This window comes from Cynoglossus semilaevis, chromosome 6 (genome assembly GCF_000523025.1).
Source record: "Cynoglossus semilaevis isolate Cse_v1.0 chromosome 6, Cse_v1.0, whole genome shotgun sequence".
Classification (NCBI taxonomy): Eukaryota; Metazoa; Chordata; class Actinopteri; order Pleuronectiformes; family Cynoglossidae; genus Cynoglossus; species Cynoglossus semilaevis.
This window is the reverse complement of record NC_024312.1, coordinates 1,337,739-1,362,030: the sequence shown is the minus strand read 5'-3', so window position 1 is coordinate 1,362,030 and position 24,292 is coordinate 1,337,739. Positions and strand designations below refer to the sequence as shown.

Sequence of the window (24,292 nt, the reverse complement as noted above, 5' to 3'; positions counted from 1 at the left end):
GTCTGTAGGTGAAACAAATGAGCGGGCATCTTGGTTTTGAACCTCAGCTGTATGGTGCGTTTTGGAAAACTTTGCAGTCAGCAATTTCAGATTGCAGACTGGGAAGAGGGTGGAGTTGCTCCACCGTGACTTCACTGAGAAGCAGCAGCTGGTTGTTGAACAATAGCACTTTTAGCAAGAAGGCTCGTAATGGAGGCGACGTGCAGTGTGTTCTCAGATATTTTTTCCTCTTAGTTTTATTTACGATGTTAAAAGGACAGGATTACTGGACTTCAGTGCATCTCTTCAAACAAGAGCTAGCCTATCACGGTTGGCTCCAGTTTTTAAAAATTATTATTTATGGTTAATTTCATTCGCCTGAAAGACTGAGCTGGAACTTGGAACGCTCAAAGTGGAATCAGTCAGAGATTCCAGTCTTTCTCACGTTTCTCAACAAGTTTTTTGTTCTCTCTTTTTAATATCTAAAGCTTTGATTTATTGATAATCAATGATCATAATTAACCCACCCACGCCCAGGTGGCAGTGTTTGGTCTTATGTCAGCATTGATGCGTTTGCCAAAGTGAACACTCAGTCAATGTCAATCAAAGCAGAACGTTAAACCAGCTATTGTGAGCTTGTCTCTGGTGACTGTCAGTTGACTGTCAGTTGACTGTGTGGCAGCTCTCTGGTGTTTTCTTTTTTTGTCATGTTTGGAAAAAAAAGAAAAAGTATTAATGGCTTTGACACCTGACTGTTATCCTTTAAGCTGGCGTGTTTTGTTTTTTTAGTATTCAAAGTCTTCATGACAACTTTTCTCACAATAAAGGAAAACAGGTCTGTCTTAATGTTATGGGAAAACACACACAGACACATGTGTCAGGGTTACACCTCCTCAGAGATGAGGAAACTGGTGAAGTGATGACCAGAAGATGATGTCACAACAACATTCTAATCTCAAAGCAGTTTTAAAGTACTCAACTGGACTCACCTCAAGTTGAAGACGTTTCCCCTCTCTCTCCCTGTCTGTCTCCCTCTTGCTCCCTCTCTCTCTCTCATCCAAGAGGCTTCATCAGTTCTAGTTTTCTGGTGGGGAGTTTCCAGGTATTTATCCACCCCAAAGGGGGGTGTGGTGTGAAGTAAAGTGGACAATATGACCGTTAAATGGCTGTGTGAGTCGTTGGCCCCGTGGTGGATGGTTCGTTGGTGTTACCTGAATGGAGGTGTGAGTTACGCCTATGCTTCCTGGGGAGAGAACAAAGGACAGTATTGTAGGTGGGTGATAGTTGATGTCTGAGGCGCCCTCCTCTGTTCAAAGATGGTCTTTCCAGTTTGACATGGATGGCTTCCTTCACCCCTGATCATCAAAGAAGTGGCCCTTCTTCTTTGAGGGGGTGCAATGGTGGGGTGGTGGTCGACTGCTGAGTCCTGGCCTGATGTTGTGGTCCTCCTGTGTTGAACCATACGTCTGTGTAATGGCTGCTTTGTTTCCCAAATGCTTAAAGCACATCGTATCCACAACAACATTGTTGCAACCTCTGATGATTCTGTCATTGCAGGTTTTTGAAATTTTAGACGTTTTAAAATTTCGTTGCTGCTGAATGTGGCTGAAAGAAGGGGCAGGAAGAGGAGGAGGAGGAGGAAGAGTTTGTGTTCCAACTGATGCATTTTGAGATATTGTTCTTATTTGCTAAACAATGAATCAAGAACCTCCAGGCTTCTGTCGGTGTCTGTCAATCAAACGTTAGTCTTCAACTTACTGTATTATTATTGATTAAAAAATTTGTAAAAAAAAAGAAAAAAAATTAGCCCTGAGGGCCAACTGCTTCTCCTGTGATACTGTGTAATGTTACTTTTAATTAAGTTTCATATAATGCACTGCATTTTAACATGTTGAATGGAAAAAGGATGTTTTATTAATGTGTTATATAATATATTTTGGCAAATTTCTAAGTTGCGAAAGGTGATTTTGAGCTTTCAATCTTTAGAAATCGGTGACAGAACTTTTGTCTTTATGATCCTTTCTTTGGCTAGGTATTAGCATATATTAGCATGTCTCACAAAAAACCATCTCAGAGCTTATATTTCCCTCCTTTAGTATTTTTCTCTTTTTTGTTTTGACTCACCATTTATTTGTTTATTTATTTATTTTTTAACCAATTTAAGAAATTTCTGCGCAGACTTTTTAAATTTTCTGTCACATTTTAGCAATTTTTAGATACTTTCATCATCTCAGTTTTTTTTTTCAAATAAACTTTATACATAGTGTTTAGCAGTTTGGATCCATTAGCTTACTTACGTTTTTGCTATTTCTGGGTTGATTTGAAAATTTCTATTTCTGTGTAAACTTTTGTCTACCTTATTCATCACAATTCTCAAATTGTGATTTTTTTTTGCTATCCTCAATCCCTGGTTTTGTTGTCATATCATTGAAATGATCTAAAAGCAAAAACGTTTCATGAAAATCTCCTTATATAATTAAGCGTAATCTTTTTCTTTGCCCTCAATGTTGGCATAAAAAAACCTGTCCACTACTATGAAACGTATAAGAGCTACACATCATGGGGGAAATTTGATCGCCGACTCTAATGGAATCTGTTGTCGCGTTGGCCTTTGTTCATATCCCTTGACCTGCACTGTGGTCCGAACACTTTCCAACCACCGAAATTCCACTCCAGTCCCTGAACCGTCAGCTTCCCTCCACGTGCGGCCCAGTGTGTCGCACCGGCAGGCTTTTCATCGTAGTCATCTGCCACAAATCTGCCAACACACCCACAACAGAGACAACACACACAGCCACACATCACTCAGAGCTCATGGAGTCCAAACAGGACCGGCCATTCTCAGACTAAACACCACACACATACACTAAACACGTTTGTCAGTCACAAAAACACAGCCTGACTCACTCACTGCAGTGCAACCTTCAGTCTCCCCTGTTTTGTTTTCCCACTCAGGAATGTACGCACATTTCAGCACAACGCTTCGTCAGTTCTGTTGGATGCAGCGCTTTGGTCCAGAGGTGTTCATGTGGGAACAGAGGCTCTGGGGAAACTGTGTTTAAAGGTAGAGTCTGTGGGAATCTGCACTGATTGGTAGTGAACACACGGCATGAACTACAGCATAGAATAGAATAGAATGTACAATGAAATTGCAGAAGTAAAATCAGGACAAGATGAGACGACTATTAATACTTGGCTAAACTGTAAAGACTGCTAATAAAACTACAACAACCAGGCACTAAGTAAAACCATTAGCATAGCTAAGGCTAACATCATACACATATAAACAACTTGTTGTTGCACAGCAAACGTATTCCTATACTCAAACAGAAGACTGTTATATTAGCATGGCCGCGAGGCAGATATCGCAGAGATTACAGCAATTAGGTCTGTTGCACCCTTTCATCCTGCAGAGGATGCTATACAAGCAGCAGTGAATAACCTGGTTCATTATTAGAATATTATTGCTTTTACAGCATGATCCTTAGTTTCCTTAGTTTGTTCATTAACACATTATATTCTTGCTGAACAAGACTGAGAGAAAAATACATAATTATTATAATTGAAATGATTTCCACCGCCAAAGGAGTGCGCCCCCTACTTTAAGAATCATGGACTTGGAGAGTTAGTTTCATGTTGAGGTAAATTACAGTTACCCACCAGGTCAGAGCAGACACCATCTTACCACATAATGATTGGTTGAAGTTTTTAATTTAATTTTTTTTTACACATTCCCATTCATGTTTGCTACAATTTGAAACTCGAACTGATGTGAGAAGAAAGATCCATTTCCAGAGAGTAGATCTCAGGCTGGTGTTTGGAAACATGTCCACATTTACTGAGGCTATTAAATTAATTTGGATTCTGCTTTTATTTGTTTGGAAAGTGTGTTTTTCCCCTCAGATTTTAAAGGCTGTGTGTGGGCAGTTAATATGAGTAATGTCTGCTAAAAGTCCAGGAGGTGGAGGAGGAGGAGGAACAAACAGCATCTACACAGTCACAGACCTGACGGCTGCACAGGAACCAACTCAATGAGGAGGTAAATGATGTGTGTGTGTGTCCGTGTGTGGACTTTCTCACGCTCCATTCTGATGGTGAAGGATCTCTGTTCAACATCGTCCAATCATATGTCCCTATTGGGCGGTGAGAGATTGTTGTCGAATGATTCTATTGGTCAATTCATGTTCACTGAAGTGTCATATATATGAATGTGAGCCACATCTATCTATTTTCCAGACTATAAGTCGCTCCAGCCAAAGAATGAAAAAAAGTGCGACTTACAGGAGTAGGAGATACTAGTGCACAAGCCTAGAGTGCCCTTTAGTGGCTGTCAGTGTGAAAATAACAAACTTGAAATTATATATTTTAATGTAAGTCTAGTAAGTGAGAATAAGTCACAGACCTTGCCAAAGGATGAAAAAACCTGCAACTTAAAGTCCGGAAAAATACGGTAAGAGAGACAGGGAACGTTGTTGCAGTGAAACCTCGTGGTCCTGACTGAAAGACAGCAGCCAATGACAAAAACACAGGTTTAAAACTCAAACCATGTTTACACTGATGTGCAGTGTCTGTTTGTTGATCCATCAGAAGAGTTCTAGGTTTGAAGTGAACCTCCACCTTCAGGTTTGATATCTGTTTTTATTTCTTAATAATAAGCCTGTTTGGTCGTTCAAATCTGCAGAAGTGACTCAATAACAAAGAATATTGTAACAGAAAGAAACAGTGCTCCTAAACTACTGACTGGTGGGCCACTTCCAGCCCCATGTTAATAGATGTTAATAACTAAAAAAAAACTTCAATAATCAAACTCTTTAGTTGGCCATTTAAGAACGATGAGAAAATGATATTAGTTGTTTATAATATAGTGTTAATAATTACAGTACTCACATTTAACGAAAACTTTTTTTTTTAATCTGGAGTCCATTTTGTTTTTTTTACATTGATTATAGAACAGTGAGAAATGACCAGTGTTAAACATGTCAATCAGTTTAGAATTATTACCTTTATTTGATGATGTGAGCAGAAAGAAAAACACCTAAAAACCCTGAACTATCCCTTTAGGATTATAATCTGTCGTGTTACCAACCCCGAGCTGCTCCTCATGTGGTCTGTGAAAGACCGGCTCTCTTCATATCCAACATCTGAACCCATTTGGATCGGAGCACCGAGGTGAGTCGTAAACTGCCTTTGTTTAGCCCGGCGTGCGCCCAAACACCAGCAGCTCGCCCACGCCGACAGTTGAACCACACAAACGTTTACACAACAGGAGGGCTCTTCAGGTTCAGGGAAAACAAAAGTTTTAAGAGAGAAACATGGGAGCCATTAAGTGTGAAAGTGTGAGAACGTTACATTGGTCTGTCCGTGTTCTGTCACCTGCAGGTTGGATTTGTCATTACAGCCTTGTTTCCTCTGTGTCTGTGTGACAGATCTACGGAACCCTGGAGTGAAAAGAACCAACTGTGACTTAAAAAAATTAAGTATATATACTTTATTTACATTATATTTTATTTAAATTGATCATGATCTACCAGCACTGCCTTTGTGTTTTAACCAGGGCCCCCGGGGGGAGGAGAGGGAGGAGAACCTGGAGAAGGACCTCCATGATCTGAAACGGTTTCCTCCACACAGCTGTGACTCTGATGAACTCAAGATGAAGATCCAGGTAACTGAACTACACACTGTATCTGTTCTCGTTAGATATAATAAAAATATCAACATCAGTCCACTCATGCTGTAATACTTTTCATTATGACATTGAGAAACACATAAGAAACAGACTAAGAAAACCTAAAGTATAAGGACTAGGAGTGTCCCCGTTAGATGGTTGCTGGTTTGAATCCAAGTTTGAATGTATCTGCTCCCTGGCACAGTGCTCCTGTCAGTGAGGATTATATTTGTTTCAGTGAATTTGCACAATGACAATTACATTTTTTTTATTCTTTACACCCTGCTCATTATTGATCGTTGACATAATGTCTATCTGCTCCTGTTAAGGTGCTACTAACAAAGCTAGCATGTGTTGAATAAATAGGTGAGAGCTTCAGCTATTACCTACCCTGTCTTTAAACGCACTGTGATGACTTGATTGACGAGTGGATTTGGCAGCAGCCTCAGTGTGGAGGATGTACCTCAGAGTGTGTGTCTAACCTGAGTGTGTGTGTGTGTGTCTAAGCTGAGTGTCTGTGTGTGTCTCTAACCTGAGTGTATCCACACACTGCAGCAGCTCCTATTGTCTGCTGAGCTCCATGTGACTGCACTGATATTTTCACCTTTTAAAGAAACGTGAAATCCAGCACCACTGACTTCAGATCTGGTTTTGTTGGTCAATATCCTTCCGCTGCCCCGAGATAGTGCTGTGCAAACAATGCACACCTCACCACACCTTATTTCAGACCCATCATGCCTATGGCTGCTCTGGTGGGTGTGTACTATATGTATTTCCTGTTGAAACAACACTGGCTGAACAGGAACATGATGTATCATATCATTTTAACACCAGCACAGACAATCGTCACTTGGCTCTGCTGCTGCTGTGGCTCACAGTCAGTTGGCAAGGAAGGGTTTGGGGGGGGGGGTCGGGGGAGGTTTAATCAAAATTTGAAGAGATTTCATATGTAAAAGACTTGAACCTGCAACTTAAATTTTACGTGATAAAGGTGAATTTTTAAGGCAGAAAATATAAACATTTAAGTCAGGCATGTCTCTGTCTACCTATAGGTCAATCAAGGTACTTTTCTTTTTTCTCTTTTTTCTTCAGTGAATGTGTTGAATTTTTTTTTTTTACAACTAACTAAATTAGTATATGTTAAACTTCATCCTATTTTAAAGCTAACACTTGCACTCGTCTAGCTAATTAAAGCTATTTAAGGTCATCTACCTGTTTAATCTAACTCTAACTTTTATGTAACAGTATTTTTGAGCATAAATAAAAATACTGTTTTTATGAGCTCTTCTGTGATTTCTCTTGACGTATTTAGTTAACCCTAACCTCACTTTGAGCCACTAATGGTCTACTACTGGTTATGGTTTTGGCTAATTTAACTTCTATTTTACATGGCCACTTAGCTACCTTAGCTTTTTATTATTTAAAGCTCCCTTTTGGACAAACAGTAATACAATTGCACTGTTGTGACATGCACTGTTAAGATACTGTTGAATGTAAAATAGGAAACTATGGTAGTTTTATGTGTTTAAATATGTTTTGTTTTTAGCTTTTTAACTACAGTTTCTCCTGTATATTTGACCTTTTTTGATATTTCTTAACTAATTATTATTATTATTGTTTTACCTGATTCAAAATTAATGAGAAACGCTTAGTTGTTTTTGAGTTTTTTTTTATTTTATTTTTTTTACAAATAACAAATTCCTGTCCAAATGTTTTCCTAGAAACAATATTTATGGTGTGTAGATACTGAAGAGATTACTTTTTAATTTTTGGATTCCACCTTCTCAAAAGCAGGTTATTACTGGGGTGGGGTTTATTGTAATTAACTTGAATTAACTAATTTGAATTGACAAATGTAGGCATTTGGTTTTACACAGAGACAAAACCCAACTACTCTGATTAAAATCTTGCAGGTTTGTTAAATCTTAATAACGAGCAGTTATTTTTTTTCTGGCTGCGGTCTCCGACAGCTGCAAGTCTCACCTGCTCTTCATTACCCAAGAGAAAGACAAAGGTATTTGTGACATGAGGAGATGAGTGCAGAGCCGCAGCCTTTATTGAATAACCCACACAGACCAACGCACAGACTATTTGGATATTAGCAGAGAGAGCATCAAAGCCCAGGCCGCTGCCTCTGGGCTGCAGGTGACCGACCGACTGGGAAAAAAGAAATATGTTTCATTCCAGCATCAGGCTGCAAACATAGAGATATACAGAGGAGACAGACAATATCCTTTTACGGTTTGTTTTTTTTTTTTTTGCCCAAATGTAATCAGTTAAAGAACTGACATGTCATAACCCACATTTTATGACATCAACAGCTTTTTCTGCTATATTGATAGCCTCTTTGAACTGGTTTGTACTAGCATGTTTGTCTAATGGTTAGCATTTTTACTACTTTCTAGATGTAATAAAAAGTTCTACTTTTCAATTTACCTCCATTAATTTTTAACAATTTTTTGATTTGCATAACCTTAGGCTTTTTCTTAACGTTTTCGGACTCAAACTGACTAATTGGATATAATTAGTAAATGAATAATTAGATTTAATTAGTAATTGGATTTAATTACATACTTATCTACTGTTGAATCAAAGTGTGACAAGTATGACAGCAGTAAACACTGTGTGTCTGTGTGTGTTTTTTTTGTTTTGTTTTTGTTTGTATTTGTAGGTAAGGGAGGTGTCAGAAAACAGCAGGAGAGAGGAGTCAGCCTGAGGATGAGATAAAAATTCACCAGTAAATTATTTATTTAGCTGAATTCTGCAGAAGGAAGATTTTAGAAAAGTTTGCCGTAAAACCTGACACTTCTTTGAGAAAAGAGCCAGACATTTCTTTTGGTCTAGCGTGCCCCCCCTCACCCCTCCCATCTCCTCCTCCCTCCCTCCCTCTCTCTCATGCACACACTTAATAACCCTAACCTATTCTCTTAGCCCTAACCCTCTCCTTACAGTTATACTTAATAATTATAATTAACGCCACAGACTTCACAGTCTTACACCTAAAGGATTGTAGGTTTGATTCCAGACCCAGTATATACCATATAGCTTGCATACTCATTTAACCATGGAAACAGTATTTTGATTGGTGGTCAGTATATGTAGTGTATTTGTACAGATCTGTTGTTTTCTTACAGGGATCTCCTTGAAAAAAAAAGGAAGACAGGAAGGAAATATCAAACTCCTACTAGGTGGTGCTGACATGTAAGTACAGTGACAATGCACATTAATATAGCTGACATACAGCAAGTACACAAAGCGAAAAAATAAACAAACCAAAAAAAAAAAAAAGAGAAGCAGTTAATGTTACATTTAATGTTCATTCAGGGTTTTGGTGCCAATGATACGGTAATCCAATGATACAGAACCAAAGACTAATTCAAATGCATGCCAGGTTCAAAAACATAAAACTGAGACCAAGATTTTAAACAGAACCGATTCATATTGGAACATATACTTGACCAGCACAAAAGTCTGTGAAAATATAATGTATAGTTTAAAGTAGAATTGTGGTCAAATGTATCAACACTTAAACATTTTCCCAGGATGTTAAATGTGGCTGTTTTTAGTAAAAAAAACAAAAATCATAAAACAGAGATGTTAACAGTGAGTAGGAACTGTTTCCCTCATCACTTCATTGAGTCCAGATCCAGACCCATGTTTCTCTTTAGGAGGCCGTTAACAAACGTCATGAACCAAACACATTGACCTATGAAGGAAAGAGAATCGACAACAGTCACAGACATCGTCGTACGCCAACACTTGTCCAAAAAACTACATCACCGACCGCAGCTTTATTACGTTGTAGAAATAACCTTCACTTCTCTGTGTTTGAGACGTTCCAGTGTTCTGGAGCACATGAGCATCGCTGAGTTCCAACTCTTGTGTTGACTGAAAAGTTCTGGCTCACAGACTTCCAGTTCACATCAAAGGTGTTGAGTATGCAGCGCTGGGTGGACCAATCACACTCTTACTCTGGGGGGAGCAGATCATGAGGAAGAGGTGAGGTTTTATTTATTTATTTTATTAATGAAACTGTGTCTTTTCAGTGTTATTAGGAAAGTAGAAGACAATTATTAACAGACAAGACAAGACCTGCAGGGCAGGAAACACACCTGGATTTGTCTTTTTAAAAACATATTCTATCTGGCTTATCCAATTTCTTAAAGGTCATGGTTTGTCTTCCTGCTGTCTGCACAACAAAGCGTACTGGAGCAAACAAAGAAAAATCCCAGATGTAAAGGTCAGATGACCTAAAAACTGAACTGAACTAAGTGGATTCAGACGTTATTTTGGTAGAATCACCAACAAATGTGACATATACGCAGTATGTGCAGCACAGCGTGAATGTTGCCGTAAATATGATGGTTTCAGTGCACGGATATGTATTTCTAGTCAGTTGAAAGTCTTTGAATGTTTGATGCCAGACAGACTATTTGATGACTGGGCTGCTCCTGGTTCACTGAGACCAATCCAAAGGAGAGAAAGTGTCCAATCAGGCTGTGTGTTTCAGTACACCTTGATGATACCAAAGGTTGAACAGCAATGACAGCTGTTTGGTCTGCTTTAAATGTACCACAGCTTGGTTCTTGGATAGTCCACTTTGGTTGGTCCAGGTGTGAAATGTCATGGAACGCCGATGTGGATCAAACAAGTGAACTTTGATTCAAACTTGGGTCTTGGTTCTCTTTGAACCCTGGCTTAGACAGACTATCCAGTGAAACCAAGAGAGGAAATGAACCAAGGAGAAGATGCAGTGCATTATGGGTAGAAAAAACAAACAAACAATACAGCTTGAAACTGACAGAGCAGGGGTAGACGAACTAAAAGTTGGAGAGGATCTTGTGATCAGATGAACTCATCTTCAGTCTTCAGTCCTGATCAGTCCTGGTCAGTCCATGGTCAGGACTGAAGCTTGGTTTCTGATGGTTTTCTTCTTCCTTATGTTTCTTCACCTCACAATTTATAGCTCACTGCCCCAGCATGCTCCACTTCCTCAGGATGTCTTTGCGACAACTTCCCCAAATAAAACACAATCTGACGTCACACGCCCTTTTATATGTGAAGCCATTACATGCAAATGCATCCTGTGTTTAACCACATTGTGTTGCTCTGATCAAGTGTCTGTACACTGGGGGGCTGTGTACATGCTCATAACACGCTGCTGTTCCCAAATCTCACGATCCCACAATTCCTACACCGGTTGGGAAACAGTAGTCAAGACGATGGAAAGATTTTTTTCTTTCCAACTTCGACATTTGTTTACATGTTCTTTAATGAGATTAGACTGCAATGACAATGTCTGACCACAAGACTTCAGATGCAGACACATTGCTCATCATCGGCATCGTCACACTGGCAGTGATGCTGCCAAAACACTTGTTGCTACTCAGTGGAAACAATGTGATGTGTGTTTTTCACTTCACTTCTTTGGACACAAAGGTTTCAGATGTTTGAAGACTTACTGCCAAACATCAATGACATCAATGTCTGTTAGATCAGAGCACAGAGGAGATCAAGGCTTTGATGATGCAGCATGTGCTAATTTGAACCACGCACACATACTGGGAGGTTGTATTGTTGAGCGTGTGTTGGGTATTACAAGTCACACAGAATTTGTCTCAGTGTTAGTATGAATGTAATCACTTTTCCTTTGCCTCATCCCCCCCCCTTCCCCCAGCCCCAGAAAAGGTTCAGTTGTAAAAAATGAATGAAATAAAGCTAAAGATTTGACTCAAGGAAACCCTTGACAGCCAAAGGAGACATTTTTAATATCTGATGAGTGAATGAAATTCACTGAGAAAAACAAAAACATGTTGAGCATTTCAATGATCCCACTAGTGCAGTGTGTGAAGTTTTAAGTACTGTAGTGATACTACAAATTTATAAAAAAGACACACATTCAGTTTGACACACTAATTTACAGTCAACACTCCCTGCTCTACCAAAACAAAAATCCACAGCAGTTGTTGAGGACAATGCCATTATTCCTTTTTTGCTATTAGCAACCAAGTTTTATTTTAAATCACAGCTTTCTTATCTGCTATCTGCAACACTGGTTATCACAGGTATCACAATCAGGCTGAACTGCGTCGTTTCCAGAGGCCAAAGAACCACATGTGGCTCAGGAGCCACAGGTTGCAGACCCCTGTCCTAGACATAGCCTCACTGTAGCAGCAAATCCTACCAATCACAGCAGAGCTGTCCACTTGTCTTTGTCTTAACATCTGTTATGACCACTGACCACCAACTGGAGACTAAAACTGTGTAGATTTGTCAAGAAAATCTGTTTAACGTAAAAAAACAAACCTTAATTCTAATAAAACAGTGTCTTTGGTTCAAAAGCTGAATCACCTGTCACTGTATATGCATAACATTACAGACATCACAGATATCACAGTGTGAGGTCCATAAACCTGCACTTACACATACTGTACAGGTGAAGTGTTCATTTACACCAGGAAGTATGACCAAAGCTCAAAGTACCTTTATAAGCACACACAATATTTGTCTGCAACAGTAAAAAGGCAAAGCTTTACATTCATGTAAAGTATTTTTCGGAAAAGGATCATGTGAGTTGTTTCAGTGTATTATTCTGACGCTAATCTTCAACCCACTTTAAAGACTTGCCCTCCTGTGATGTCTCTTCTCTACCTTTTCATCTTCTGATTTATGGCTTTTATTATTTATTACCTCTGACTCGGTGGTTCGCTTTTGGCCATGTCTGTCTGTCTGTCTCTCTGTTTGTGGGCTGCAGAACAGAGGATTTGGGTCGTGTGAATGTTTTATCTTGTAAAAAAAAAGTAAATGTATTTTTCACAGCATATTTCTTGGGTAGTAATTACTCCTTTTATTTTTCTTTAAACAAAATCTTTTTCCTGTTTCTTTTTTTAGTTATGACTAGATAAAAGAAATGTGTTTTTATAAATTTATAACTTTTAAAATTCTAATTGTTACTTATTTCATACATTAGACGTGTGTGGTGACGTCACAGGCAGTCCTGCCCTCACTCTCTCTCTTCCTGTTTCACCCCCCTCACTCACTCACTCACTCACTCCACAGTCAAAGTATAAAGTAGCGCGAGCTCCTTAACTGGAGAGAAAAGTCTGATAGAGAGACAGAGAGGTTAAGAGAAAGAGACCAGTTTATGAAGACTGGACCAGCGTGGACCACCGTGGACCACCTTACTACTTTCATTAACAGAACGCAGGGGACAATGGAGTGGGAGTTATGGATTTAAATCGCAGAGGACGTGAAATGGGCGCTCTGCTGGCGCTCTCACTGCTGACGAGTTGCCTGTTGTCGTCGGTTCATGGTACGGTACTTCTGTTTTAAACCTTTGTTTCTGCTCGGAATGGTTTTAGGAAAGAAGGACGAAGGAGAAGAACACGGTGGTTACTGTGCAGTGCTTTTACTTCTGTGTGTGTGTGTGTGTGTGTGTGTGTGTCTGCTCCCCCACAAACGCGCTCACACACACACACACACACACACACTGAAACTCAGTGTAGCGCTAACACTGCTTCCATGTGTGAAAGTTTAACTTTATTCCTTCACACTGTAACAACACCACCGCCACCACCACCACCAACAGTTTTGCTCTAGATTTTTAAAACTTACGTGTGTCGTTTTGTACATGTTTTCTTGCCTTTCTGGGACAATTTCTGACCGAACCGCTGTTTTCTCAGGACCAGTAGTGCTTGTGGGGACCAGACCTTGATTCCAACAAGGCAGGACTTCACTGCTGAGCTTTAGTTTCTAAAAGAATCCTGATACAGTCGAATGCAGAAGTATGTCAGTATCTGTTTTTTTAAATAGTTTCTTGTTTTCTTACTTCTTACAATCTCAGGTAATAAAATCGACTTTCATGGAACCATGACTTTTGGGTCCGATTTTCCAGTACCATCATGGTTCAGATATTTGGTCAGTTAAGGTTTAAAACGGCAGTTTTTGTAAATTAGTGCAAAAAACAAAACCAAACAAAAAAACAAAAAAACCAAACAAAAAACAACACAAGAGTTTTATCTGCATTTAGGATTTTTTAAATATAGTTTAAAACTTCTTTCAACAATTCGTACAAATTACTTTTTGTCATAACTAGAGTAAACTGAACTTGTAAATAAATATTTGTTCTATTTTGTAGCATATATTGTCATTGAGAGCTGAAATGAGAGAATATTCATAACAAAAACAAGCTTGAAATGTCTTTGTGATTGTCAAAACTTACTGTTATTGAACTGTTTGAATACTGGCTGAACCAGGATCAGTTGATGTCACAGGTTCAAAGTTCAGCACTGCCTTCTTTTCAATCAAAACTCCACTAAATACTTAATTATTTGGCTACTTCTTTAACTGACATCCGTCCTTTATTGCAGACTATTTATTAGTTGCTGAACTAATTATCATGGCACCGGTTTAAAGTCTTCTGTTTAAATATGAAAATAGGAGTTAGCTAGAGCCATATCTATTATGGTTTAAAATATGGCATAAAAACCCCGAAATGTGTCAGAGTCCATAGATAACTGCAGCCAAAGAACGAACATCATCACGAGTGTTGTTATTGTTGCTTCTAATGATAAAGTAGGTTACTGGTTTACTGTCATGGAGGGACTGAAATTAGAGAATTCATAAGAGTAACTTTTTTTTTAATTAAATAAATGCTGACTGGTAGACCAGTTCATGTTTTTAAATAGTGAATGCACCTCTTTATCAAGGACCTATTTAAAGTATGGATGAAAATGAATTTATAATCTGTTTGGCCTAAAAAACATGTGTGTGTACATATAATTGAATCAAATTAATGTCTTTCAAATTGGTTTTTATAAAACCCATAGTATAAACTATACATTTATAAACTAGTTATAGTGAACTATTGTAAATATTTTAAAGGTAAATTTGACTACATTTCTTTTGTCATTTCTAATGGAACTTCTCCAGTATTATGTTTTTTTTCTTTAAAATATTTTTGAGATTCAAAGCTTGTGTTGATGTGTAGTCAAGGAAGACTGTCCGGGGTCAGTGAAGGCACCATATCTTTAAAACACCGTACCCTAGTGTGTGTGTGTGTGTGTAATGGTGCATGTTTGTCCTGCATGCTTGTGCAGCCGATTGAGTTTCTAAGTATAATAACCTCTGGGATCATGGAGGTGAGGTTAGCAGTCTGCCTGTTGCTGCTCTTTCGGGCCTCTCCACTCGGCAGCGTCGTCTCCATCTTCAGCCTGTTTGTGCTCGGTGTCGGGTGTCACACAAACTCCTCCACCTAAAAAGAAGCTGCACTGTTTGTTTATTTGAGAAAGAAAAAAAAAATCAGACAGATAGCCGGACATGTTACAGACTTTGTGCCCTGGGATCAGATCATTGTGTTTATGAGACTGAACTTTCTCTACTGGCTGATTTGTGGTCTTTTTTTTTGCCTGAAAGTGCCCAGTCAGAGGCGGAGCTTAGCTCCCTCTCGCACGCAACACAGTGTCAGATTCTAAAAAGCAGCTCTCCATGCTTTATGTTAAACACACACACACTATATATGTATATATAATATAAATTATATATATATATTATGTATATACAAAGAACGGTTGGCTATTTCCTTAGGTTTAAAAGTAACAAAAACCTGTTATACATCAACATTTTTAAAGTAATACAATAAAATAATACAAATTCCATTTATACCCATGAGGGTCCTTTGGACACAAAACCTGTTTTAAAACCACTGAAAAAGAAATTATTTTTAATCCTGTTGCAAAGCTTAAAGAAATTAATGCTCATTTGAGCAGTGATATCATTGAAAAATGTCATTGAAAAATGTAAATATAAACCAATTTATATTGGATGAGCTTTCAATGAGCGCATCATGAATTCTTGAACATTTAGTTTTTGTCTTTTTCTGCCCTGGTTTTTAGACCTTGGTGATGATAATTGTTAGATAATGGTCATTGTTGTTGCCTTTGTTTTGCCCTTGTTGTTGTATGTGGCACTTTTTGCTCTGAATGACAAGGGCTGTTGTCCTTCTGTATTTTAGAGTAGAGTAGAGTAGGGCTTTATTCATCCCCCTTGGGGGAAACATACTAACATACTTAGTTCATGTTTATTCATAAAATACTACTAATATTACCGTATTGTACAAATATTACTGGTTCTCTTTTTTACAAATGCATGTTTGACCGGTACTGCATCAATGGCCGTTCCTTTATTCCTATTGTGCAGTGAGCCATGGCATCGAAATGTCTTTTTGATGTAAATCAAATGACAATTAACAACAAGTAACACTTTCCAGTTATTCCAGTTAGCTTAGCTTTTTTTCCTCAGTAGTGTTGTTGTTGAAGTCTGTCTGGTTGAAGCCGGCTCTTTAGCTATGATTTCAGCTTTATACACGGACATGTTAGTGGTCACATGACTAAAGTTCTGAATAAGAGAGATAATGTATGGAAGCAGAATTAGTGTGAATGTTGGATCTCAGGTTTGCTGCGACTGTTGGTCCTCAGGGAGTTCTGATGTAGCACTGACATGAGTGAATGTGTCTGCACACTTCACACTCACTGGGCAAAATCATTAAACCAGCAACAATACACAAGTAACACATCTCTGTGAACGTGTCGTTGGTCTGAATTACATGGTAAATGGTAGTTTTTTAACAATCCCCTCCTCTTTGAACTCTAATTCACTCAAATCCACAAACCACTGTTTTCGTGCGCCTTATCCAAATTTCAAATTGGCAGACAACCAGACTGCACGACAGCTAACATCTGATAAGGGCTGTACCAAACCAAATTTTTTCTCAGTCACAAAATCATCTGTCAAAATCTATGTAAATACTGCAACATCGTTTTCTAAATTGTGGGATTACAGAGAATTAAAGGACAACGGTTTTTCAGCATGTCATGTAAAGCTGGATTGTAGGTACACTGTCTTTATTGTTGATTAAAAAACAAACCCAAAGGCAGTATAATGTTGTCCTTTAAAAACATACTTGTCATAGCTAAGCTGCTGTGATGACAAGAGTCATCTGTACTGACTTTAATGATGACCAAGGTTCTCTTATCTTGGTCTCAGCTTTCAAAACCACTCTGTCACAGATGTATGTGCTCTGTTATTGTGCCTAATTTAGGCTTTGTCTAATTTGGCTCTTCTATGAAATCCCAGTAAGTCTTAGAAATCAGTGTTAAGGACCGTCTTAGTTATAACAATTATTATTTGTCCTATTAACCACATTCTTTTTGAATAATCGTCATAATTATCATTAATTAAACCTGTTTAAACAGCGGAATAAAGCAGAATAGTTTTCTTATCTCTTTTCTCCCATAGTTATTTTTTCCAATTGTGTTGTGTTTTTGCAATAGTTTAACCACAGATTATTGAAACATAACATTGTTGCATTAGTAGAGAATGGTCATCTGAAGCTAATGGTTTAGTATTTAGTGTTATAATAATGGTGACACCAGTGGTGGTCACAGTTTGTAGGTATAGATGAAGTTAGGCTGCCTGACCTGGATCTTTACTAAAGTACCATCTGTTTTTCCAAGGGTTTGACTCTTTGTTAAACAACATTAAGCTTGAAAAGTTAAAACATTTTCATGAAGTTGAAAAACATCATGAAACTGAAATGTATTGCATTTCAAATACTTTAGTGACATATTTATTGACCAGTTGGGCCCAGGACACTGTTTGGCGTGATTGCTAACAGCTAACAAAATAATCTTTTCTTTTTCCTCCTCCGTGGGGCAAAGAAAGATTTAAAGGCACCGTTTTTGTGGTTATACATCTGCTGCAGTGATTAATTACACACATTCCTCAGGTGTGTTGAAGGCATAGTCCAACATGGTTTATAACTTTTTATCAGAACATTGCTGGCTTTATTAGGACTTACTTAGATGCAATTATAATTGCAGTACATCTTTATTCAGAATATTTGATTAATTCTATGGTTCTTTATTCATAATGATTCTTCATGTTGGGATTAGCTAAATATTATTTCCGGTGGCATTCTGAATATTCAATGTGTTATGGCTTTAAGCCTTGTTAATGTAGTTGCACAAGGCACCACCGTGCAGACCTCCACAGGTGGTGCGTGCCCTACTAGCTTGCTCAGAGGCGTTTATGGTCCATGTGCTATGCGTGTCTGCTTTGAACCACTTCGCAGCACACAGTGATTCTAGTTGGTGGATAAGCACAAAGACATTAAGTTGCTTATAACAAGAATGTCGTCTTTTCCCAATGTATATTTGAATCAATGTTAAAGCTTTTATTTAGCTAACAGCTAGGCTGTGGTTTATGTAGACATTTATTAGTGTGGTTTCATCCTTAACTCCTCAAATAATCACTTTTGAAGAGGCTTGAAAAGACAATCTGCTGGTGATGTTTACAACTAACATCAGCAGAACATGTAGCACGCGCCCTTTATTTCACAGAACGAGCCCTGCGACCACTTCTGGAGCCATCGCGTGAGACACTCAGCCCCAATTATGTAATTTCTGGCACATGCACCGCTTCACTGGACGCAGTACATCAAGTGTAAGCCAAGATGGAGAGTTGCTTGTGATGAGTTCACCTGGGTTTCATTTTAACGGAAAGTTTGATCAAGACTGCTGATTTTCTGAAGAAAGCTAGATTTGAACTTTTTTGAAATTACTTTAAAAAATATATATCTACATTGGCTTGCTGCTGCATACAGTACCTACGTAGTACCTACCATCCAGTACAATTTTACCTCTTGGTCAGGTGACCATCTGTGCTCCTCAGGGAAGGTTGTCTTTGTCCAACAATCTCCATTAAGGCAAATTTATAATTGATTGATGGCATTTGTGTAAAAACACTAACGAAACATGTTAGATTTATCAAAGGCAACATTTTGTTTGTATGTTTGTTCTTTCCCTCACCATGTCTGACCTTGAACTCCCATGTTTTATGACATTTTTATTGAGTGCTGTAAACACCACATGACAACCTGCTTTTTATTGGAGGTAGAGTTTCATCGGATTTATGAGGCGCTCTCATGTGGCCAAACTGCATTTCAGTTTATCACACTGGCTATGATGTAGTAATGCAAATAGATTTGAATTGTGTTATTTTCTTTTTCAGAAAAAAACGAGTCTGTTGTCCATTTATGCTGATCTTTGGCTCTTTGACAAACTGACAGTCCTGACACAAGTACGGGTGGGGATTTTCTTAAGTGCTGCCTGTTTGCCTAGACTCTAGGAAAGACACTGATTTATGCAATGAAAGATTAAAAACAATAGTGAGCATTTAATATTTGCATTGAAAAGCTACTGCAGTAGTTTGAAGATCCATTGTTTTCTTTGTTCTAATTTTTGGATCGTGAGTTCTTTTTTTTGGCACTCAAGTCACAAACAACATTAATAATCCAATTAAATTGAGCTTTTCTTTGATAAGACTGCTTGTATGGACCTGCTGTTGACTCAGTCTGCAGAATGTTCCTTCTTTGATGACATAGATGTCGTTGGGATACAGATCACATGACAAACCTGGGAAAGTGTTACATTTGTTCTGCAGGAGCCAAAGGTTGTTGATTCACCCCTGGATAAATAACTTCTGTTTACCGTGTTGTAAAATCACAGACTTTTCCAACTGAACGTTAATCATGAAAGTTAGAGGTTCACAAACCCACCTACCCATTTAATCAGAGAATTCTCAGAAGACATGGCTTCAGTTTTATTTCATGTGTTTCAAACTCTTTTTTAAGAAAGAAATATTTTCTTTCCTGTAGTTTTTATTAACAAACATATAATTTGCTAAACTATGACTTGGAGTTATTTTGAGTATCATGTGCCACCTTACTAAAACAAAAAGTACCCATAAGTCTTAGCTCTACAGAAATTCACATTCTTTAGTGGCTGTAAAAAGTGCACTTATTTTAAATGCCAGCATTAATTACTCATGAAAACAAAACAAAAACTTTTCTATTTGGGTGGGCCACCTAAAAATATCTTCCATGGAACCGGCTCTTTGCCACTCAACAGACCAAACGATTTCAGATTTACACACACACACACACACGCACACACGCTCCTTTCCATTGGTCTGCCCTCTATGGGCCATTACTTCCAGGCTTCATACAGAGTGTGTTCTTTTGTCTGGATTGAGGCATACGTACCCAACAAAACAGGACAAGACCTAACACAGGCTGACTGAGAGCAGCTACTTCAACTACTCACAAAGTTAAAGCTTTTCAGGATTTAAAATGAATGATTTCCAAATTAGAACAAGAGAGATATCGTCAACAGCTTTAATTGTTTGCAGCTTTTCGTTTTGGCACCTTCAGAAATGGAATCTAAATTTGGCCAAACTTAGATTGAAGTTAGGAAATATCCGATTGGTAAACACCCGGAAAAGATTATGGTTGGATAGCGAGCCACGCAGATGGCCAGGGAAAGTGTGTCACAAATTGAGCTGGTGAGTTAGGGACTGGGGGAGAAATGTAAGGTGCTGGAGGGACAGTGCTGAGGAGGAATATAAAGAAGAGATTGATATATTTTCCTGTTTGTGTTGCTGTGGTGTGAAACACAAGGAGGTTCTGCACTGCTTGGACTTTGTCCAAGTCTGATAGAGAGAGGTGGGGGAGAGAGAGACGGGGAGACAGGGAAAGGAGAGCACACAGTGCAGAAAGACAGTAATGGAAAAAATAGTAAAGAGAAAAGAGAGAGAGTGAGGGGGAGAGAGAGAGAGAGGGGGGGGAGTCAGGGAGAAGGGGTGGAAGAACAGGAGGGTTTAGGAAGGAATGAAGAGGTAGGAACCGAGGAGCAGAGGTGGAGAGAGAGGAAGTCTGAGGCAGTCTACCTTGATTTCTCAGGAGAGTCTCTCTCTCTCTCTCTCTCTCACACACACACACACACGCACACACAACTGCACTCCTTGCACTCATCACACATTTTTCTTGTCCCAGTTGGGAAGGTGTGAGGAAGAATCTCTTCCTTCCTTTGGGCATGTCCAGTGATTCCTTGTCTTCTGTGAAGATTTTCTTTTCTTTCTTTCTTTCTCTCTCTCTTTCTTTCTGTCTTTCTTTCTTCCTTTCTTTTTTTCTTTCTTTCTTTCTTTCTTTCTTTCTTTCTTTCTTTCTTTCTTTCTTTCTTTCTTTCTATACTTTCTAGACGATACTAGCATCTGTAGGAGTCTATATGGAAGGACTAGTGTATGGAGTGAATGCAGGTTTTTGCAGCCTTTATTAGGTAAACCTAAATCTGTTTATCTCTGTGTCCTGCTTTCTGCCTGGTTTTCAGTGAGAATTACTTTCTGTGTCTTAGACTGACTTGTGTATTGCAGGTAGCATGTACTGTGTGTCAGTACCTCATGTAAACAAACCCAGAAATCATCATCCTGTACCAAAGTGTCTGTGAGTCCAGGAAGAAGAGTTACAGGTCGTCTCACATCAGTGAGGCCATAAATAGATGACTCTTTCAGTACAGTGTTGACAAAACCTTCAAGGCCAGTGTGTGCCTGTGTGTGTGTGTGTGTGTGTGTTATTCTTTTCAAAATGTTCACTCTTTGTGCCAGTTAGTCTTTGCGATAACAAGGAACTTCATGGAATGTTCCATATATCCTTACCCAACATCAACTCTGTCTTCAACATTACTACTAGTGACTGTGGCACCTGGTCTGATCTGAAAAGAGCTGGAATTGTAGTAACAGAGCAGGAACGACATGTCAGCCATTTCTCTGTGTAAACAATTATTAATGCATTTATTTAAAACTTGAAATAATTGGGAAAAGGAATTCAGATTTTTACATTTTCAATAACTAAATGTTAAATACTAACACATCGATAACGATAACAAATGCCAATAAATCCAGGAAAGATTCAAGTTTAGACAAGGTCAAACCCACCTTTTCATTGACATAATCATTTGTAAATAAGGGCTACTGATTGTTACAGGTTTTCTGAACAATTCCTGCTCTATGAAAAACATGTGTTGCTCAACACGTTATGGCCACTCACGTCTGATTTGACTATATGTTGATATTGTAGCCTGAGCTGTTTCTCAAAAACTTTAACTGTTAACGATGACAGAGTTAAATGCTCTGCCATATTGTGCTGAGGAAACTTTTGAGTGTGTTGGTGGCATTGATTTTGACATGTGTTTATGTCTAAACAAAACCTAATTTGTTTTTGTTTTGTTAACTTTTTTTAGAACAAATCTTTGGATTTAGTCCTTTGGAATTTGTGCAAAGTATAAAGTTAGGAGATTGTCGCAGGTGTTGTGCAAGTGAGGCTAATGAAAGTGTAAGTCTCAAAATGTTTTTGAAATTTTGTGGAAGAAAAATCGTCACATAACTCAAATACAACGTACACTGAGATTTTCTGCTGGGAAAGTTCCAAATAGAATGTGGGAATTTTTGTCCCAAATTGATGAACTGATCAAACTTATTTTAATGTTGTGTCTCTGTTGTTGGGGGAAGCGTCCGTGCTGGCAGTGGTAGTGTGTCTCAATGCTGTGGGATTACAGTGAGCATGGTTGTGCCAAACCACAGCGTAGCAGGTCTGCTGCCCTGCCAGCCCCAAACCACAAGCTTCCCCAGAGGCAGTGTGGCAGCTGCTGTGACAGCCACTGCCTCCAACACAGGGAGGACGACGTCTGTAGAGCTAGCAGGCTGCCGTCACACACAGACACACAGCTACGCCTGGAATCCAGACCCTGACATCCACATGCTTTACATGAGGTGTCCCATGGTTTCAAATGTATATTTCAGTTAATGTACACATTTCACTTATGAACACAAAAATTAATGTACTACACATTGGCGAACACATGAAACCTCTGTTCCTTTTTTTCCTTTTTTAGTGGCCTTGGCAGAATGTGGCCAGATGGCAATAATGTCAGGGTTTTATGTGTTTGACATCACATGGTTGGGCTCAGTTTCAATAAGTGGTCGTCTTATCTGTCGCTAATGGCTTCTCTTTATGCCAAAGCCTGTTGGATACTCTGGCGACTGGCTGTGAACTTGACTCTGGCATGTGGCACCATTAAGGCGTGTGCAGTAGTTGCACTTAACAGACAAAATATCAACATGAGTGATTGGTAAATTAAAGTTGGGAGATAAGGATTTTAGAATCGTAGCTCGGGGCTAGGGTTGGGTGGTTCTGACAAAAATCAGATTTGTGTTTCCTGTGTCATGTTTCACGGTTATTTTTTAATGCTGATGTTTAGTTTGAAATATACTCTATATGCACCAATGGAGTGTTATATATAATATTTTACAGCTAATCTCTGCAAACACTAAATCAGTTTACTGTCCCAGAAAAGACATCATATTTGAGAAGCTCACGTTCATTTTCTTTATTAAATTGTTGAAACCTAAAAATGCACTAGTTAAATGAAGTAAATTTGACTTAAATAATTAACTAGTTTTCAAGATGAAGAAAACTAACTTGTTTTCTAAGGTTGTTGTTGATATTTCAGATCACATAAAGTTTCATTATAATTTATTACCAATTCAGAACTGAATTCACTGAATTCAAAGGAATGGGCACAAACGGTTAAATGGAAGTCGACAACATGAGGATATCCAGACTTTTTGTCCTATATCTGGGTCAAGCCCTTAAAACCTGCCATTCCCACTATGCAACTTTTTCTGTCAGTGACTTTCAGAGTTGACACCCAGTGTATGCAGTGTTTCTGTCATGAAGCCGTTGCCTCCCAGACCAGGTTGATGACATACGTACACAAGGCTGTGATGTCACACTTGACCAAAGATCCTTTCCATGTTGTAGAACATGTCCGTGGTCTGAATATTAGATTGATTCGCCCAATACGGTTTAGTGGACCCGTACCCATCTGGTTTGGTGGACCTGTACCCATCTGGTTTAGTGGACCCATACCCATCTGGTTCAATGGACCCGTACCCATACGGTTCAGTGGACCCATATCCATCTGGTTTAGTGGACCTGTACCCATCTGGTTTAGTGGACTCGTACCCATCTGGTTCGGTGGACCCGTACCCATCTGGTTTGGTAGCCCCGTACCCATCTGGTTTAGTGGACCCTTCCCCATCTGGTTTAGTGGACCCGTACCCATCTGGTTTGGTAGACCCGTACCCATCTGGTTTAGTGGACCCTTACCCATCTGGTTTAGTGGACCCGTACCGATCTGGTTTAGTGGACCTGTACCCATCTTTCACGAGTTTTATTTTTCTCCGAACTTTGTAGTGAATGTTTGGAATTTCTTCTGTTTTCCAGGATCACCTCTCCTTCTGTTTGCCAACCGACGCGACATACGATTGGTGGATGCAGAGGGTGTGCGGGGTGAGTCGGCCATTGTTGTCAGTGACCTGGAGGATGCAGCAGCAGTGGACTTCCTCTACGCTGAGGGCCTTATATTTTGGACAGATGTGAGTGAGGAGGCCATCAAACAAACCCACTGGAATCAGTCATCCAATTGTAAGTGTGTATTCACCCTCAATAGTGAGTAACACCGTGTGTTCACATTGTCACTTTTTACAATCTACATTTTTGGGTTTGCAGCCCTGAAGGAGGCGTTGGGAACAGGCCAGACTGTGGTAGTGTCAGGACTGGACAGTCCTGATGGCCTGGCCTGTGACTGGTTGGGTAAAAAGCTTTACTGGACAGACTCAGAGACCAATCGAATTGAAGTTGCCAACCTGGATGGAACATACAGGAAAGTCCTGTTCTGGATGGACTTGGACCAG

The 24,292-nt window shown here is 39.0% G+C and overlaps 1 protein-coding gene across 1 annotated transcript in view; it reads left to right on the top strand.

Annotated features, from left to right (window-relative positions):
* Positions 1 to 12,688: 12,688 nt before the first annotated feature.
* The window catches only part of lrp5 (low density lipoprotein receptor-related protein 5), a 43,667-nt gene continuing 32,063 nt past the window's right edge, over positions 12,689 to 24,292 (top strand). Inside the window, exons 1-3 of the mRNA XM_008311077.2 lie at positions 12,689 to 12,956; positions 23,823 to 24,023; positions 24,108 to 24,292. The exon at positions 24,108 to 24,292 is cut by the window's right edge and continues 25 nt beyond it. Coding sequence (XP_008309299.1) covers positions 12,872 to 12,956; positions 23,823 to 24,023; positions 24,108 to 24,292 — 471 coding nt within the window. The 5' untranslated portion in view covers positions 12,689 to 12,871. The remainder of the gene's footprint in view (positions 12,957 to 23,822; positions 24,024 to 24,107) is intronic.